Source organism: Mytilus trossulus, chromosome 2, assembly GCF_036588685.1.
Source record: "Mytilus trossulus isolate FHL-02 chromosome 2, PNRI_Mtr1.1.1.hap1, whole genome shotgun sequence".
NCBI lineage: Eukaryota > Metazoa > Mollusca > Bivalvia > Mytilida > Mytilidae > Mytilus > Mytilus trossulus.
This window is the reverse complement of record NC_086374.1, coordinates 22,966,325-22,981,076: the sequence shown is the minus strand read 5'-3', so window position 1 is coordinate 22,981,076 and position 14,752 is coordinate 22,966,325. Positions and strand designations below refer to the sequence as shown.

Sequence of the window (14,752 nt, the reverse complement as noted above, 5' to 3'; positions counted from 1 at the left end):
TTAAAATACAGTAGCAAACATCCGGCTTTAAGACACAGAAACAACAGGTGCCTGTGCTTTTAGAAAGTAGAGAAACTTACCTTGTAACATACAGGAGTCAGGACACTCAACTAATAGCATAATCACCTATATATGCCCTTCTTTGACCCTTATTTGACGAATGAAATTTTTTTCTCTGTTTGATTCATAGGATTTTTTTTTTATTCATCATGATACATATTACTATTGACGTTTTATGAAGTTCTCTCATGTCCACCCTCATTTGTTAAAAATAACGTTATGGGATTTGCATATTATGTAATAGTTTATTTTTACAACAAACAAATATTAACATCAATTTTCTTGTACACGTGGTTTCCCTAGGGATATTATCCATAACCAGAACAACGCCGAATATGACATCTCTCGAGACCCTCACATGATCCTGCGGGGATGTGTGTATTATTATGGAAATAGTAGTGTGTAATTTATGTGATGAGAATGGTTGAATGTAATAGAATACTACACTATAAATAGGATAACAGGTCATAATTTGTAAGTATGGGTAAATAGGAGAATTCAGTTAAATGGTTATGTAGTTGCAATTATCTTTCTAAAGTGCCTCATGTTATTTATTGATTGGAAATGATCTTGGTTAGAAGACAAACACATCACTTGGAAGCACGTGTGCTATTTATTAGACAACTACATTCAACACTGAGTGTCAAATGTTATTTGTCCTAGCCTACATAGGACTCGGGATTATAGAAGGCATTGACCATATTATTTATCTCATGATTATGACATAATATGATTATAAATTAGAAAAAACAATAAGGTCTTTCCTCACGTAGAGCTCGATTTATTAACAATCTATTAACATATTATATGGGGGCAATATCTTTCTATGTTAACCTGTTTTGGCCTTATTCAAGGCTGTTATTAGTCCATATAATTATGACATCTTGAAAAGCTTTTATATTTTTTTCTTTGACGCTTTTCATCGACGCAGGAAGGCGTCAAAGCAAAAATTTAAAATAGCCTTCCAAGACGTCATAATTATTTGAACTAGGCTGTTATTAGTCCAAATAATTATGACGTCTTGAAAAGCTATTATATATTTTTTTCTTAATATCAGCATTTTTGCATTTGTTGTTAACAGGTTTTGCCAAAATCGAGGTGTTGTTAATATGTTAACGGACCCCTGTTGCACCCCCCCCCCCCTGGACTGGCGGATCCAGACTTGAACTCTCTGATAAAAAAGGGGGGCATTTATTGCAATAAGGAGGGGGCACCTACAGTTTCATATATCATGTATATCATTCAGGTATATATATAACGATCTCCTCATGGGTTTTTATGTAATTACTTGGTCGTTTTTACAGTGATTTATATTCAATTACCAGACCAAATATCATATTATGGTTATCTTAGTACATTTATTATAATCTATGATTATGTGGGGTCTCTATAATTAACAAAATTTTCCACACGAAAGTGGAGCCTATTGTCATGACTTTATATGAAATTACAACTTGCTCAGTTTAACAAAATTGCTGTAGTTACAAGAATTTATTGTATACTATATTTACTAAGTGAACCTTGATATGCAAAGTATGTACTTTTTTTTGTACAATACTAATAGTCAAATATGCATACATGTCAAAATCGTCCGTATGAGCATTTATATATTTTAAACACTGGGTTGTGTACCCCTAATCCCAAGTTTTTTTTATGTAGAAATCGGCACGTTGACGGTGTACATTTTGACATGAAATGCAAAGAACTAGACCAAGTATTAAGAAAAACACTTGTATAGTTCGACTGGGTATGGCCATCTTGTTGATTCCAGGACATGTCCGGGTTTGAAAAGAATAAAATTAATATTCATTGAGACCAAGGATTTGTTCTAACTATACAAATCCTTGTTGAGACTGAAACGATTTTTAATGGTGTAACTGAAAAAATGTATGATTGAAATTTATGACATGTAATTTGTTAATTATCACAGAGACTGCATACCAAATATCCTTGACATACCACAAGTGGTTCCCGATAAACTGACCTAATCACAAACTAAAAACACGTAAAATGAGCAAAGGTTTCAAAGTCAATAGACCATGATGACTGAGGGAACAGGGCCAAATAATCTCAATTGAAACAAGATGTGCTAATGCTAATGCAACCGCATACCAAATATTATTGACCTTCCATAGACAAGACCTAATCACAAGCAAATACATTGTTGACGTCGCCGCGGCCACCGCCGACGACCATGGAAACGGCATACATTTTGTACAGGTCTATGTCTAGCTAGACAAAAAGGGATAATAAATATTGAAATATGTCAAGTTAACGCTATTTTGTATGTATGGTAACACCTCCCGAAACGAAAGCTCATTTTTATAAGCTAGAGTTAGAGGAGGGGATAAGGTCTTTGCGAAATGCTAGGCGGTGTTGTCGTAGAAGCTAGAAATAAAAAGAACAGGTTCCAGCCCTGGCGCCAGGGAGAAAGTTACGAATCAAATCTACTCCAACATCGTTAGGTTGATTTTCTAGGCACTTTATACATTTTCTTGTAATACAGTTATATCTGTAACTGTATCTTACATTAATCCAGTAACACCCGGCCACCGGGAGCTTTATTTTTGTAGGGCCTAAATGGTCGAGTGGTCTAGACAGTTCCGGGGAAAGTGCAAGGCGATATAGGGGGTGTAACATCATTGTGAGAAAAACTCGACTTTCCACTTCCAGGCTTATGAGGGTACATTGTTTCAAATTAGCTTTTTGGATATTTATTTTGAACATTCTGAAACAAAAATCTCTGTATATTGTTAATTTAACATATTTGAATATAAGGAGATGCGGCCCGTATGAGTGTCAATTAGACAACTATCCATCCAAGACACTGATTTATAAACTACAAAGTTATTGTATGATAATGGCGCTTAGTAATAATCTTCAGCAGCGTCCTTGACTTAAATTTCAAACAAATTAGAATTTAGACTAGTACAATACTAACAGTTCTTATATATACATGTAGATCTTTTTTTAGAAAACATCTAACAAACTTGTTAAAATGAAGTTAATCATTTAATTTGTCAAAGAAAGCTTTTATAAATCCTTTTTTTATATGTCTTTTAACTTACTAGATTTATTGACTCGTAACAGTTTGATACGGTACATTTAATATAAATATTTTAATGGAAATAAAACATCTTTTCTATGAATATATTATAGACTTCAACGTAAAACTTCTTCATTACTTATACATATGATTTAAAGTTCAGTGTCAGAAGCCAAGACAAAGTGTTTATCTCTTCTTCACAAATACGTATCAGTATTCAATTGTTACGTACCTCTATATTTATCATTTTAATAAATATTGAATAATAATTTAATTTTGGATGTAACACGTCTTCTGATTGGCTGGCGTTGTTTTGTTATGAGCCCATAGACATAATTTAGTCATGAGATGTCCTGCATCCATAAGCCTGGAAATATATGCCACAGCGGGTCACATATATAAGAAGAAGAAGATAAAGGTGTTATTTCCATTAATTGGTCTCACTAACATAAGACATTATTTAAAGCCATTATTTAAACACCATCACAATACTATAATAAAGTATTCATACAAAGAAAAGAGCCATGTAAACTTGTCTAGTTATATTATCATGATTTTAAATTATTTTCAAGTCGTATTATGGAGAGACCTCGTCCATAGTCTGTGTATATTGAATAGTGTCTTAAAATTATCATTACTACAACCTTACTACATTTGGGTAGAGTTTCTCAAGATTTGTGTTCTAATGTGAAATATTGTTGATGACAGCCCTCAATGTTTATACGACTGTAATTTTTTTTATCGTATAATGGTATGACGTCTGCATCGTCGTCGTCTGAAGACACATTTGTGTGTCCGGACAATAACTTTAGTTAAAGTAAATGGATCTCTATGAAATTTAATAAGAAGGTTCAATACCACAAAAGGAAGGTTGTGATTGTTCTTGGGGATGATGGTCCCAACCGTTTTTGAATAAGGGGCCCAAAAGGGGCCAAAAACAAGCATTTTCTACTTTCAGGATATTAACTTGTGTATAAGCATTTCAATTGCTTTGAAATTGTACCACAATGTTTAATACCACTAGTAGAAGGTTTGGGTTCATTTTGGTGGTTATGATGCCAACAATTTAGGAATTCAGGGTAAAAAACTAGCGATTTTGTAGTTTCTTGACAATAACTTGTGTGTAGGTGTATGGATCTCTCTTACATTGTACCACAAGGTTCCATATCAAAAAAGGAAGGCTGGGATTGAGTTTGGGGGTAATTGCCCAATTCATGCGGGAATTAGGGGACAAAAAAGGGCCAAAAACAAGCATTTTTCAAGTTTCCAGACACTAAATCGTGTTTAAGAAAATGGACCCACCTGAAATTGTAAAACAATGTTCCAAACTACAAATAAAAGGATGGGTTTGATTCGGGGGTAATTACACCAATGGGGGGATTCAAAACGCTGGAGGTCCAGTTTTAAAAGGGTTAAAAAAAAAAAAAATCAAATTTCATTTTTTTTTAATTTTCAAGTACAATTTCAATTGCACAGTATTGTTTTATAGATTTGTAAGATCTTGCCATTTATTTTGTGTCAAAAACCTATACTATGTCAAAAATTTGATCATAATCCAAATTCAGACAGAATCAAGCTTGAATATTGTGTCCAAATTCGATCCATCCGTTCAGGGTTCAACCTCTATGATCGTATCAGGCTGCGCTCAGCGAAGCATTTTTTTTTTAATTTTTAGCATCGTGATGAATTGCTCATTCAGCTGTATTATGATTATCTAAATTGTAGGTGTTTAGCTATCCTTAAAAACAATTATTGATGTAAAATCTGTTAGAAACTACACAACGCTATCATATAGAATTTGCCAGAAACCAAAATCACTCAAAGGAAAATGTATATTATTTCCGACATTTATACAGATGTTACCAAGTATTTGTACTTTATGACACTTGTAACGGCTGGGTAATGTATTTTTCCAAGTCTCACGGAAATCCACACATAACCTATCTTCACAACTGATAGAACACATTGTATATATACACGGCCTACACTCGGCTAACCGAGAGATTGGTCGGTTAATCTATATTGAGGATGTGGCTATATGGGCGATTGGTCTGTTAATCGGGTTGGTTATACGTCTTTTAAGAGTAAAACGCACAATTTATTTGCCTCAAAGTCCTCTTTTTCTATCAAATGCAATGAAACAGTAAAAAATAATGCTTTGTATCAAGTTTCCCCTTGGAATATGTACTAAATGGCCTATCTCTATTATTCATTATATCTGTAGTTTTGAGGTTTGAAAAATTCGTACAAAAATGTCCACAGAAGGGTACATAAACCTTAAACTCTATAAAATATACATATTTTTGGCATATTTTAAGAACCAAATCAAAAACAGAAAAAATGATGTCTATGATAGAACATTTTCCACCTGTTAAAACATTTCTTAGTTCGTGCAGTTTTCAGTAAAACTAAAAGGTGTCGCGCAAGTATGTAGTATTTATGCTTATAAGCATAGCAATTTTTTATACAAAAGGCAAAACAAATAATTTAAGATATCATTTAAAAGACACAAATGACACTTTGGTTCTAAAAAATAGATTGACATTAGGAAATATTTCATAATTGTGAATATGACGTGATTAATACCACGTTTTAGTGAAAATAATGGGATTACAGGAATAATGTCTGTTAATGGGTTGGACAATTGAAATTGTGTCAGTTAAGAGTTATTTATCAATGTAGCGTGATATGGATTGGCCGCTGGAATATGTGTGAATCTATAAGTAACCATTTCAATCAGACTTAACTTTTGTGTCTGTTCAAAGTAGCACTTTCTCAAATCCGACTGAACGTGTATTTCTAATAAGACACATGGAACATATATAACGTGTTGTCTTTCATGATACTTGTCACTGAACGTTAAACCCTAATTCGTCAGCATCATCCAATTGGTTCTTTTCTTCTATTACGTAATCATATGTTGTTTACAAATCATTCTAAAGAATTAAATGGAAAGGAGCGAATGTAGCTACATTTGGTTATCTTAAATTTTATTCCGTTTAGTTCCTTTCTACATAAGTGCAGAGGAGAACTGTAGTTGTCTGCATGTAAACGTCTAGCATTTGTCACCAATATGAGTACATCGCAATCCATTACTGTTTCAACACCCAGGGGTGTTTCAAGTCTATATTCTTAAACAATTATTATTTGTTCTCTTTTTTTAGCAATGTAACACTCTCTACTGTCCTTATCTAACTTATCAATTATTCTATATTCTACGTCTCCATCCATATTCTCGTGTATACCATGAAGGTCCGGATTGTGGGTGTTGTTTTTTTCTGTATTCTTTAACATTTTCTGTTACTTTTCTCTACATTTTATTTATTAGGTCTTTCCACTTTTCGTGGAAAGACCTATTGCTTTTCTTCTGATTATTTTTTTTTTTTTCTTCTGCCGTCTTGGATGCTTTGTTGTTTTACAACATATCGAATGGATGTTTGGCCAATGATGTTGTTCAGTAATGGAGGTTTCAAAACTCACCCTGTGTGACCGAACACTTATTCTTATAGGAGTTATCTCCCCGCGTCCCCTTTTTCTTGTTATCGCTATATCTCAAAAACGGTATAAGATTTTAACAAACTGTTTTCACCTAATTGTTCGTCTACTCTTAAGAATGATTTGTTTTACTTTGACTGGGGTGATCAGAAGACATCTTGTGGGAGTTATTTCCCTTTGAAAATTTTAAATAAACGATATATTGGGTTAATTCATACAGTATAAGTTGTAGAGTCCTATAGTCTTTTGATATGAAGTCCTTGGTCCATATAAAGGAAATTGAGGTCAAGGTCAAAGGTCAAGGTCATGTTATAAATTTTGAATTTTGCTTGTTATCGTTATTCAAAAGAAACTGTAACAGTTGATGATACGATATGTTTGCAAAATCACTGCTTACAATAAGGCGCAACTTCAACTTATTCAGTCGAAGTGTTTTGGTTAACCCTTATAGGAGTTTTCTCCCCTTATGTATTTGAAATCGTTATTTCTCCACAACCATACAAGTGATTGACCTCGGACCTTCTTATTTGAGTTCACTGACCCATGACCTTGAAATTGAGGTCAAGGTCAAAGGTCAAGGTCATGTTATAAATTTTGAATTTTGCTTGTTATCGTTATTCAAAAGAAACTGTAACAGTTGATGATATGATATGTTTGCAAAATCACTGTTTACAATAAGGCGCAACTTCAACTTATTCAGTCGAAGTGTTTTGGTTAACCCTTATAGGAGTTTTCTCCCCTTATGTATTTGAAATCGTTATTTCTCCACAACCATACAAGTGATTGACCTCGGACCTTCTTATTTGAGTTCACTGATCCATGACCTTGAAATTGAGGTCAAGGTCATATTATAAATTTTGAATTTTGCTTGTTATCGTTATTCAAAAGAAACTGTAACAGTTTATGATACGATGTGTTTGCCTAATTACTGTCTTCACTAAGGGGCAACTTCAACCCATTTAAGTCGAAGTGTTTTGGTCAACCTTTTTATGAGTTTTCTCCCCTTTTGTTTTTGAAATCGATATTTCTCTACAACCATACAAGTGATTGACCTGGGGTGTTTTGATTTGAGATCACTGACCTATGACCTTGAAATTGAGGTCAAGGTCAAAGGTCAACTTGACGTTCTAGATTTTGACCTTGGCTTCAAATTTGTTTTTGTTCATTATAAAACAATTAAATCTTCTGTATATACCTATTAATCTTATTTTTCTATATCAGTTGAGGTACCAAAATAATTCAACAAGGAGTGACCCTTTCTAACTTTTTTTTCTTCTAAATTTCATTCTAATTATCGAGGTGGAAAGACCTTCAATTGTTCTCTGAAGAATTGGTTTTTAATTTTACTCATTATTCTTTCTCTATTATTTATATTTAAGCGTCCCAATATATTTAACTTACTGATGTTTAGTTACATTACGACGTTTATCTCTGATTTATATACTGGTTACCAATGTACATGATGTAGATGACAAATTGTTGTCATTCATTACAACGAAATAGAATCCACATGATATTTGTGACCATTCTTGGATGAAATTAATATTACTTTAATATTACGCTTTTTGAAACCATTTTTCTCAATTTTCAATGTTCATTGTCTACATTGTTCATTGCTCATGTGTTGTTTCCGTATATTTTATGTTTCATTGCTCATGTTTTGTGTCCGTATATTTTATGTTTCATTCAATGCTCATGTGTTGTTTCTGTATATTTTATGTTTCATTGCGCATATGTTGTTTCCGTATATTTTAGCCGCTCGTCTTGAGCCTACCGATTTGATTTGATAACATTCCATATAGCAATAAAATTATACTATTATTGCCATTCATAACTCTTAAAGTCATAAGAAACCTCAAATAAAAAAAAAATAATGCATATGTTTTTTATAACTCAATGGATAGTTTTCTCATTATAAAACTTATGTACATATATACTTTTTTCTGAAGAAAATTCTTTAATTTATTCATATTTAGAAGAAGTTTACTTTATTTGAATTGCTTCCTTCCAGCAAGCAATTCCCCCGATATATTTTCCGTATGCAAGGTGACCTCAGTGTGACCCATCTCGTAAAAATCCGGCGACCACAATACGCATGGATGTCCTTAAAATAAACTATAACTGAATTTACATGTTAAACATGTGCTCAATTTCCATGCTTTTTTGTTTATTTTTCGTCAATTGTTGACAAACAGGTGACAATCGTTAAACTTCGGCTTTAAAACACGAACTGTAATTACCTGCCATATTTTCACAACAACACTGACCGATTGAAAAAAAAAATTGACGATTATACGAAATTTACACGAAAAAAATGATAAATTCGAGCACAGAAGACTAAGTTCATGATGTTTGTATGCATTGGTTTAAGAATTGGAAGAACATTATTTTTCACCGGTCACTCGTTTCTTATGACTTTAACAGACCAATTAACAGATCGGGTTTTATACATCCGACCCAGTAACAGACTAGGTTTTAAACAAAAATTGATTAACGTCACCAAAATACAGATTTCGTGAAGATTTTTCACATAATGACATCAATTTGGTTAACACACATATTGCCCGTCTTTTTTCGATGTTCAAAATACTGCATGCAAGTAAATTCAACCAACGTGTCATTTTGTGTACTTTTTGTGTGTGTAAACATTTTAAATGTGTATAAATTTATTGATGAGTAACACGCCTTTTCATTTTATAGTTCGTACATCGAAGCTAGAAAAATAATAATTACACCACTGGATTCGGTACATTGAATTGTTTTGTTAATGATTTTCTCGATAACACCTGATTAACAGACTTTAGCGAACCCTATTAACAGACCAACCGCCGATATAGCCGCATACTTAATATAGATTAACCGACCAATCTCTCGGTTAGCCGAGTGTCGGCCGTGATATAGCATGGATGTTGTTTAGAACAATTAAAGGATATCTTTACCACCTACGTTGGCACATTTTAGCCCTATTTTAACATTAGTTCGTTCGTTTGTAAATCATTTTTATTTAATAGAAAAAAAACCACCCCATGACTTTAAATTACGGAAAAAAAACTTCACCATATACACGCAATTTGAGGTGTATAAAGAGGAACAACTCGAGTTCTTCGTCTGAACTAAAATCACTGCATACTTAAAATTTTATTTTTCACTTTTGTTTATGAAAACTAACGTTTAAACTTTCCTTAAACAGGGACATATTTTTTAACCATTCTCGTAATTATTCTGCATGTTTATGGAAATAAAGGAGTATGGTCGATTTTGGCCTCAAATTTCAGGTTCATCTAATGAAAGATTTCGGACACTTTTTAAACACTTAAGTGTCTATTTCAATTGATTCAATTAGTTTATGTGCATGACAGATTTTAACTGATTGAAAAAAACTCTCCGATTCAAGCTTAAAGATGACAAATCTATCAAATATGCAAAAAATCGTCACTTTTCAGATGATTTTTGACAAAAATGAAAGTTCATCCTCAACCTTCATATATGTTGATTTCAGTAATTTAGCATGACTTAATGATGTTAGAACCCGATTGTATTGTCAAAAACAGCCCATATTTATGTAGCAGAGACACTCTACTTACCAATAAAGATTACATTTTCACAATTTGGCAAAACTGCTATATTTTGGTGTGATTTTAATTTTTTTATTAATTTATATTGTAGGATGGATTTTATGCATAGAAAGATCAAGAAAAGAATATGTTTAAAAGGAAGATAGTGGCTATATTAAGACGACGTTTCTTTCTTATTGTTGCCAGTGTAACATGTCTCTACTATATAAACAAATTTTTCCAGCCGGTCCAGTTTATTTTCATTCACCAAAATGTGAACACGACTTGTACACTACCCGACCTGAATCCTTTCGACAGCTCGATCATGAAATTTATTTACCACCCGAAACCAATTTCTTGCGATCTGATCCCTTCATTAGTTTATATAGACCAGACAGGAATACTTCGATTGAATACATCACTCCAAGACCGTTTGAAACTTTCCAAATTAGAGTGCTCATACCGCATTATAGAACGCAATGGAGAAAATGATGTTTCCTTTTTACCAGAAATACGGGTCGAGCCTCCATTATACATTCCTGCCGATTTAATTCAAGTTATTTGTAAAACCGGAAGTGGAGTAGTAGTAGACAGAATTCTTTTTAATATAGATAGCAAAACTGTTTTAAAAAATAAAAGTGTAATAAAAGACTCGAAAGAAACTTTAAACCTATTTATGTTTGGATATGATTCGGTCTCAAGGTTAGCTGCTGAAAGGAAACTACCGAAGACAATGAACTTCATCAAAAAGAATCTAAATGGTTCAACATTGCAAGGATATACAATGATAGGAGGCAATACATATCCAAATCTTATTCCTGTTCTTACTGGGAAACAAGCATACAGTTCTGAACTTCCTTCTCTTAATCTCAAGTCAGAATTTACCGACCCATATCCGTTCATTTGGAAAGAATGTTCAAAACGAGGTTATGTGACAATGTACAGTGAAGACTATCCAGAAATATCTATATTTGCCAACAACATGAAAGGGTTTAGAAACCCACCAGGAGATCATTACTTAAGATCATATTACATTGCTCAGAAGAAAGTAAGTCCCGTACAGACTAACATAGAAATGTTTAAAGTATTGATGTATTTACAGAATCATAACATTAAACTCGGAAAATATTCTCCTTTATGTTACAAAGATCGTCCCAAACATGTTCTTCATATGGAGCATTATAAGCAATTTATATCAACGTACAAACATTACGCAAAGTTTTCCTTCTCTTGGCTAACAGAAATAAGCCACGAGTTTATGAACTTTCTTGAACTAGTAGACGATGATACGATGAACTTTTTCAAATGGATTCAGGAAGACGGCCATTTACAAAACTCTGTTCTCATTTTTATGAGTGACCATGGTCCAAGAAACGAGGAAATTCGAAATACTGCAATAGGAAGGATAGAAGAACGTATGCCATTACTAAGTATTGTTTTACCTGAACATTTAAAACAGAAGCACCCTCATTTAGAGAAAAACTTGCGGGAAAATGTATACCGCCTGACATCTCCATATGATCTCCATGAAACTTTAATGGATATTGTTAATAATGATTTCAATAAAAAAGACATAATAACGTCTCGTCCATATCCACGGGGAATAAGTTTATTAGGAAAAATCCCGAAGGACAGAACATGCGCAGATGCCTCAATAGCCGAGCATTTTTGTGCGTGCTACACTACCAGGAACGTGACTGTGAACGATGAAAAAGTTAAAGTATTGTCTGAGTTCGCTGTTAACTCAATCAACGAGAAACTAGCAAAAGTTAAAGACAAATGTTCAAAGTTGACTTTATTTAAAATAATCGATGCTCAAAAAATAGAATCTGGTTTAGAGAATCATGCCGAGTTTGGTCGTACGTCCGTGTTAAATTTCTTTTATTCTCCAGAAAAACAGACTGAAAAACGTTATCTTATTTTGCTTCAAACGTATCCAGGTCTTGCACTTTTTGAGGCAACAGTATGCTTTACAGATATTTCTGATAGAAGTAGTATGAAAGTTTTAGGTGATGTAAGCAGAACAAACAAATATAGAAACCAGTCACACTGTGTCGGATATCAAAATCTTAAACCTATATGTTATTGCAAAGATCAAATCCAGTAATTAGACACTATGATAATTTCATACTATGCTTGTTCATTCATGTTTGTCTATGCAAATGTTAGTTATTTGAATTGTTTTTTATTTTTAATAAATTATTTCTTGTTTATGACACTCAGTATGTATCTTAACCCACCTGAAATTCTGAACCAAATATCTGCAACAATACTTGACAGTGTATATGGTTTGGAGATAAGTATGGCGTCCACTTTCACTGAACATTTTTGTTAAGGGGAAAGCTGAAGCACGCCTCCAGTTGCGGGGTCTTCTCGCCGTGTTGAAGACCCATTAGTAGCCTTCGGCTGTTTTCTGCTCTAAGGTCGGGTTGTTGTCTCTTTGACACATTCCCCATTTCCAATTTTGACCTATACAATTGACAGTCTTTTGTGGTACATGTAGGTTTGTCTGTTATTCTGTATAAATTATTTTTCTGAAATATATAAATACACTTTATTACATAACAATGTGTAGATAATATAAGTTCGTTACAAATGAAACAAAACTATTAATTATTTTTAATTATAATTTAAAGTAGATATACATTATGTTACATCATATCTAATTAAAGAATACTATTTTAGTGATTACAAACTATATCTATGACTTACTTGACTTAATCCACTTCGTCCCGTGGGGGACATAGGGCGACTACAGTAGCTTTCCATCTTTTCCTGTACCTGGTTAGTTTCTTTGCTTCACCCCATGTTTTCCCAATTTTCTGAAGATCAGATGTTAAATCTCTGCGCCAGGTGGATTTTGGCCGCCCTCTTTTACGATGGCATTGGAGATTCCAATCTAGTGCCTGTCTTGTTACATTTGTGTTGCTTTTACGTAAAGTGTGTCCAATCCATTACCATCTTCTTGTTGTTATCGTTCTTTCTATTGGTTCTTGTTTTGTCCTTTTCCATAACTCTTTGTTGCTGATTGTGTTTGGCCACTTGATTCCAATGATGTTTCTTAGGCACCTGTTCATGAAATCTTATAATGTTTTTGTAGATGCAGCTGTCAGTCTCCAAGTTTCTGACCCATAGAGAAGAATAGATTTTCCGTTTGAGTTGAAGATCCCGATTTTGGTGTTCGTTCTGAGCGTTTTGCTCCTCCAGACTGGTTTTAGGATAGCAAAGGCTTGTTGAGCTTTTCTTTTTCTTGATTGGATGTCTTCATCTGTCCCACCTGATGTACTGATTACACTTCCAAGATATGTAAATTCACGGACATCTTCAATTTCAGCATCTCTCACTTTGGTTTTGTTAAGTTTTGTTTGTTTTTACCCTCATGGATTTTGTCTTTTTTGCATTTATGTATAGTCCTACTTGTTTTGCAGTTGTTTCAAGGTTGGCTGCTTGCTTTTGTGAATCTTCATGGCGATGGGAAAGCTGGCAGATATCGTCTGCAAAGTCCAGGTGTTCAAGGCATGACTATAATGTCCATATAATACCCAAAGGGGTATTGTATGATTTCCGACTCACCCAATCTATCACTATCAGAAAAAAGAGAGGGGGAAAGTAAACATCCTTGTCTGACACCAGTTGATACAGGAAATGGATCTGTCAGAGTCTCTGCATGGCTCACTTAACACGTAAAACCGTCATAGAGCTGTTGGATGACGGATATGATTTTTTGGGGTATTCCATTATGTCTAAGGATGTTCCATAGTACTTGATGGTCTATACTATCAAAGGCCCTCTCGAAATCTACAAATAGTAAGGATAGGGATGTCTGCCATTCAATTGTTTGCTCGATGATGATTCTTATCGTGGCAATTTGGTCATTACATAATCTCTCTTGTCTGAAACCGGCCTGTTCGTCTCTTAGTAACTTATCAACTTCTTTCTTTAAGCTCTGTAGGATGATGTGACATATGACTTTACTAGGAATGGAAAGCAAAATAATTCCTCTCCAATTGATACAGATTGATTTGTCGCCTTTCTTTGGTGAGGATTCCTTTACGCCAGTCATCAGGTATATGTTCATCATTCCATATTCTGTTAAGTAGTTGGTGGAGTTATAGCAATACAGATGTTATCCATTGTACCAATATAGGTTATAAATAAGAGACATAATGATAAGATTTGCCGTAACTCAACCTGTAGAGCACAGAACTACTAATAAATGACGGTTTTGAAGAAAGGGTTCGAACCTCGCATAGGACTTTTGCATTTTTTTGTGTTGGTTATATTAAATTTTAAAGTTTCTATCATATTTTTTCGGATGTTTGCTTGATTCATAGAGTCATTCCGGTTCATTTTGACTATTCAGTTAGTTCACTAGTATATAATTTTACGTGAATCAAAGAAAAAATAATGTATCGCTTATTGTGTGCAATCCTATGACTGTCCATACTCTTGAATTACTTTCTATTCATGTGTTTACATTATTTTATATATCCAAGGGACAACTGCCGTCAACCTGATGTAGGTGCCTGTACATAACCAATAACACGAGAATCAATTCTATAGAAATTAAGCCTACCTGTTGCGGGTGTAATATACA

At 33.6% G+C, this 14,752-nt stretch overlaps 1 protein-coding gene across 1 annotated transcript; it reads left to right on the top strand.

The window, feature by feature from the left end:
• The first annotated feature begins 326 nt into the window (after positions 1-326).
• LOC134706765 (uncharacterized) lies at positions 327-12,366 on the top strand. The gene is made up of 2 exons (XM_063566026.1): positions 327-534; positions 10,268-12,366. The coding sequence occupies exon 2, from the start codon at positions 10,304-10,306 to the stop codon at positions 12,260-12,262; it is 1,959 nt and encodes a 652-aa protein (XP_063422096.1). The 5' UTR covers positions 327-534; positions 10,268-10,303; the 3' UTR covers positions 12,263-12,366.
• Positions 12,367-14,752: the final 2,386 nt, after the last annotated feature.